General features: G+C 54.2%; 1 protein-coding gene across 1 annotated transcript; it reads left to right on the top strand.

Moving 5' to 3' along the window:
- The first annotated feature begins 527 nt into the window (after positions 1-527).
- On the top strand, positions 528-5,912 carry Gal (galanin and GMAP prepropeptide). Its single transcript, XM_050137037.1, has 6 exons — positions 528-680; positions 867-944; positions 1,580-1,634; positions 3,991-4,080; positions 4,465-4,542; positions 5,728-5,912. The coding sequence occupies exons 2-6, from the start codon at positions 867-869 to the stop codon at positions 5,796-5,798; spliced, it is 372 nt and encodes a 123-aa protein (XP_049992994.1). The 5' UTR covers positions 528-680; the 3' UTR covers positions 5,799-5,912.

Below are 5,912 nucleotides of genomic sequence, written 5' to 3'. Positions count from 1 at the left end.
GAATAGTGGGCTCCAAGGAGCATGCTGGGTGCAGGAGGGAGGGTGTGTAGTGGTCAGTCACCCTCCACTCTGCCCTCACCCCTGAATGATTGACCCCCGCCCCAGTGAAACAGGAGTGGAGGTCGCTGAGCACAGGTTGGGGAAGCTGCAGTCACATTCCGGTGGGGAGCAGGACCTGGGGACTTGGTTTCTTAGGACTGTGGCGGGTCACGCTTGGACTGTGGGGTGGACCTTCCAGCCCTAGCCCTGGGAAAGAGTGTAAGGCTCCTCGCCGGCCTCAAAATGGGGTGTAAGAGTCACTCTTATTTAGCACCGGGATGGAACAGTGGGGAGGGGCTCTGTGATTCAGAGATCGCCTGGCTGATGGTCTGGGACTGGGGGTGGTCCTCTCTTGCTCCCCAGGAGCGGGTTCCTGTCACTGCAGCCCTTGGGACTCGCGGGAGGCGGCGCTGAGCCAGTGACGCGGCAGCTCCCGCGGGGCATAAATAGCGGCGGCAGCGCTGCTCCTGATGCGGACACGTCGTCGAGGGATCTTCGCGCTTTCTCACGCCGCTGCGCTGCGCCATGCGGTGAGCGACTCGCCCGTCTGCCACGCCACGCCCGGACCGAGACACGCCCGACCTGCGTCGACCAGCCACACCCGGTTCCCACTGCTGCTCAAGGCACCTGCGCCCACTGAGGTGCGTGCATCAGATCCGAACCTCGGGTAACTGGCCTCCCAGTCCTTGCCCCTCTCACCGCTCTGTCCCTGTTGTCACCCGCCTCTCCCACCCCGAAGGCATTCCTGTCCGCAGTCCGAGTGGCCTCCAGACATGTGCGTGTGCTGGGCTGCTCAGATGGTGTCAACTCCTCCACTTCTCTTCCAGATGGCCAGAGGCAGCGCCCTCCTGCTAGGTTGGCTCCTGTTGGCTACCCTGTCAGCAACTCTGGCGCTTGGGATGCCGGTAAGTGGTGAGGACTAAGGGGGTCAGAGAGGATCAGCCTGGAGCAAATGATGGTTCATTCTCTCCCACAACAGGAGTGGGAGTGGGGGGTGACGAGTCCCCGCAGCTGCTGGAGGGTGGGGAGGGTCCCAGGAGGAGGACTGAGGACCAGCTGGACACTAACAGGCTCAAAATGGTTCTATTCTTAGCCAGGTGTAGAGACCCAGGCTTGTAATCCCAGCATTCAGGAAGATCAAAAGTTCAAGGACAGCCTCCCCTACTTAGTGAATTTTAGGCCAACTTGGGCTACAAGTGGTGCTGTCTTAACAAAACAGCGAGGAAAAGTCTCCCGTTTGTTGGACAAGGCCTGCGGTAAATAGACTAACCTCCCCTGGAGATTGGGAGTGCTGGAGGCACAGCCCTCAGCCCTAAGACTGCTCAGGACTAAGTCTGTCACCTGGCTTCTCAGCTGAGCCTTACTCTGATTGAACATCAGGGGACCTGGAATTAGTGCATGCTCAGGCCAAAGGTCACCCTGGCAGCCTGGATGCCCAGGCTTCTGTGTTGTGCTGGTCTGGGCTGAAGAACAATGCACAGGCTATTCTGCTCCTGAGCTCTGGGACCTAGGCTGTCTGACCTGTGTCATCCTGTTTTAGGCAAAGGAGAAGAGAGGCTGGACACTGAACAGCGCTGGCTACCTTCTGGGCCCACGTGAGTGGTTGGGCTGGGTTGCTGAGGCTGCATGGTTCCTGGTGTCTGTTCTCATAGCCAGTTTACTCTCAGATGAATTCCCATGTGGCTGTGGGGACTGTGGGTTTCCATTAGCCTAACCCGCTGCGACTTAAAACACCTGCTGTGGTGGAAAGGGGGGGCTCTCCCATTCCCTGAAAGGCTTTACCCCTCCAGGCCTCCACTCTTCTTACTCATAGCAGATGAGCTCATTCCTGGGGTCTCCTGATGTCATCCACACCAGCCTCCTGGGAACCCCAGTGCCTAGCTTCTTTGCCTCATCTGGGCAGAGCCTCCGAGCCTGCTCTGGTCTGAACCTCCTTTCCCTTCCACTTCTGAAAGCTGCCCTGCCCCACTCAGCACCCGACACCTCCTGAGCAGCCAGAGACCGCCTGTCACTGCTCTGCACACTTAACCTCAGCCCTGTTCCTTTAAAAGTTTCTTCTACTGACTTGCTCCTCCGTGGGGCTTTATTCAAATTTTCTGGGCAAGTCTTCCAGGTTTCCTTGGAGTTCTGATTGGACCCCCTCTCTGGACCCCTGGGTCTCACTAACACCCTTCCACTTTCCAGCATCCTGAAGCTGCCCTCTGTGCTCCAGTAAGCTGACAAACTGAAGTAGCCAGAGAGCCCACCTGGAGGCCCACCTGAGCTGGCTTCTTTCTTGCTCAAACCTGTTCCCCAGTCCCAGCCCCACTGTCACCCCCCTCCCCCCGCAGCTTACACTAACACTAGCCTTGTCCCTTCCGGCATAGGTCTCACTCTGTGTCACTAGTACTTTCTCTGCATTCACGGTTGGAGAGGGTTAGAGTCGGAGGACTTTGCGTGGAGTGGGGTGGGGCAGATCACCCAAGTGTGTCAATGATCCATCAATCACATCCCAATGCTGTCACCCTGTGGTGGATGGAGGTTGATGCTTGGCCTGAGTTTGATATTTCTGTGTGGTGTGAATGTTGTTACCTGTGACCACTAGATTTTACTTGGGACTGTGGAATCACCAGGGGAAAAGGGAGGGGACTGGGTTGGAAGATACTGGTTCCCTTCTGAGAGTTGCCTGGTTAGTTGCTTGGCTGTTGTGTCTTTCAAATTTACATGCACAGCTGTCTTGGAGATGCCTGTCCATCTTGAGTACCCATTCACTGTCCCCTGACACATGGGTAGAGACAAAATATCCACCCATCCACCCCCAATTCCCAGTCCACCAGAGTGAAAGGGACAGTGGAGTAGGGCTGGTGCTTCCCAGCCCGAGTCTGCATGAGGCCACATGTTCATACTGCAGATGTGTGGTCATCCTTTGAGAAACAAGGCATAGGGTTGACCAAACCTGCCTGGGGCCCTGTGCAGGATCCATGTAGTCACCTGATTGTTGGGAAGCTCTCCAACAATCGGTGGAGTGGCCTACAGACTGGTTTCCAGGGTCCTCACAGGTATGAACTTGGCACTGACCCATGGCTTTAGAATATTAAAAATGTTAACAGGAAGACTTTGAGTCAGAATAGAAAACTTTTCTCACTGCCAAGTTCATGTAGCCATCCAGCTGGGTCAGCAGGTGCACTGTGTACTAGCCAGGTGTCAGGTACTTTCGATGCCACTGAGGTGTGGCAGATTTTGAAGGCCAGAGCTGCTGGGATGCTGACGCTTCAGGGAGGAGCTCCGAGACGAGGTAATTTAGTTACCCCATGAACTTAGCCCTGAACACTGACTCTGTTGAAAAGAACTCTCTGGTCTTTTTGTCTAGTTTGGCAGGTGGGCTAAGTGGCCAGAAGCCCCGAGTCTCATCCATGTCACCTATTTTGTCTCCTAAGTCGTCCCTCCAGCCTCTGTGTGCCATCTCTCAATACTCATCAGCTGCCATTTCTTTCCTGTACTATGACCTTGTCTCTTAGGGAGCTCTGTCACACCCACAGTTCTCTGCACCCCACTCCTCACCGAGTGGCTTTGAAAATAACAATCCAGGCATGTTTTAGACATCTCCAGTCTCTAGTTTCCACGGATGAAGAGACCCAGATTCTGTTATCGGTCTGAGAAGTATTGTCCTAGGAGCCAGCTCCTGTCTCTGGGATCAACCAGCTCCTCTGGTGTTCCCAGGTGCACCTGGCACCTGTTTGTCTGCAGACACCTGCTCTGTGCCCACCCTCCTTGCCATCAGCCCCCCTCTTCCTACTGGAGTCTCAGTTCCCTGTGATCACCACTCTCAGCCAGGGACCCTGGAGACATTGCTTCCCTCTTCTGCCCCCCCCCCCCCCACTGGCTTTATGCTGCTGGGCCAGCCATGTGTAGTCTTCCCCTGGCTGATAAGCCACAGTGACAGCAGGCTCTCCCTCTCTGGTCTGTGAACAGATGCCATTGACAACCACAGATCATTTAGTGACAAGCATGGCCTCACAGGCAAGCGGGAGCTACAACTGGAAGTGGAGGAAGGGAGACCAGGTAAGGCCCGAGTCCCTGCATGTGCACCCCGTCATTCCTGGGATTCCCATGTGCACTTGGGGTATGGCGGTTACACCTACCACTATCCTGCCTCTAGTTACAGCCTGAGGCTGTCCTAGCCGAGTAGAACCTGAGAGCCTGCGGCCTCACACACCTCTCAACTGCCAAGACTGGGGAGCAAAGTCATGGGGCATGCAGCTCCAACAAGGGAGCTGACTACGGAGGCCTCTGGAAGAACTGGTCCACGGCCCCTCCACTTCTCAAGAGAGGCCCTGGATGGCCTGGGATGCCCCCAGGCTTTCAGCCAGCCTCCTTGGCCTCAGATGGGTGATACAAGGGTGGTAAGAAAAAAGGGAATGAACACTGTTCTTCTCCATTGTCTAGGCAGCATTGATGGGCCCCTGCCTGAGAGCAACATCGTGCGCACCATAATGGAGTTTTTGACTTTCCTGCACCTTAAAGGTATGGGAGTATTTTTCATCTAAAATTGTATCTTGGGCTGCAGGGCATACCCATCCCTGGCAGGAAAAAATGAGAATGGGTTTCATGGAATGCCACAGGTAAACATCCTATGTTAGGACTCAAGTACATCGCACTCAAACGTCCTGTGCTGGGTCAACAGGCTGATGTCACTACTGAGAAGGGAGTGGAGCTTTGGGGGCCCCTATTTTCGGCATAGTGCTTTTCAGGGCCAGGTTCTTTCTACGAGCCCTTGAGAAGCCATATTCTGTCAGCACAGTGCTTGGCAGGTTGGCTCTGGGAGCTGTTTCTGTACTCAGCATTCGGCCATGCTACTGCCCTTCCAAGGGAAACTGAAGGCCAGGAGAATAAAACCTATAGGGGTGGGAGGCGGGGGTGGCACTTGGAAACATTGCTCAGAACTTGAGAGTACTTGCTGTTTTCCAAAGGACCCCAGTTCAGTCAGTTCCAAGTACCTATGTCAGGTGGCTTACAATCACCCATAACTCCAGTTTCACAAGATGTGCTACTACTACTACTACTACTACTACTACTACTACTACTACTACTACACACACACACACACCCACACACACACACACACACATACACACACGCGCACTATGAAGTCTTTCAAAAAGTAAAACCAATCAACAATCAACCAGGCCGGGGAGTGAGAGAGCTGATAGCCTTAGTCTCAACTCTGGGTCCCCAGACCTCTAGGGAGCTTCTAGGGCTTTCTGCAGATTTCTGGGTGACTGCTCCTGCAGAGGCACCTTGTCTCTGCCAGGGGTTTCCAGTTGGGTTTTTGTTTGTTTGTTTTTTGGCTTTTCAAGACAGGGTTTCTCTGTAGCTTCTCAGCCTGTCCTGGAACTAGCTTTTGTGGACCAGGCTGGCCTTGAACTCACAGAGATTCGCCTGCCTCTGCCTCCCAAGTACAGGGATTAAAGGTGTGCCACCACCACCTCCAGTTGGCTTTGATCTTGTAACACAAAGTATTTTTAGACACTAGCTTCACAACTCCAATGCCTACCCTCTTTGAAGAGTGGGAAGTCCTTCAGACAGAGGTTAGACACATGGATGCTATCCCCAGTTCAGGGTCCCCATGGGAACTCGCCCCTCTCCATGGGTACTAGCAGGATATTATCTCTCAAACTAACTACCTGACTGCTATTCTTCCTTATTCAGAGGCTGGGGCCCTTGACAGCCTGCCTGGCCTCCCTTTGGCCACCTCCTCAGAAGATCTAGAGCAGTCCTGAGACAACACCCACCGGCACCTGTGCCATGTCACTCTAGGCAGAATCTTCTGCTAACTCCTCAAGCAAACCCTCTGTTCTCTGCTGTGATACTGTGATGTTTTGGTTGGAGTGACA

Source organism: Alexandromys fortis, unplaced genomic scaffold (genome assembly GCF_014885135.2).
Source record: "Alexandromys fortis isolate MF-2015 unplaced genomic scaffold, M_Fortis_MF-2015_v1.1 scaffold_3, whole genome shotgun sequence".
Classification (NCBI taxonomy): domain Eukaryota; kingdom Metazoa; phylum Chordata; class Mammalia; order Rodentia; family Cricetidae; genus Alexandromys; species Alexandromys fortis.
The sequence above is the reverse complement of the archived record's forward strand: the minus strand, read 5'-3'. Positions and strand labels throughout refer to the sequence as shown.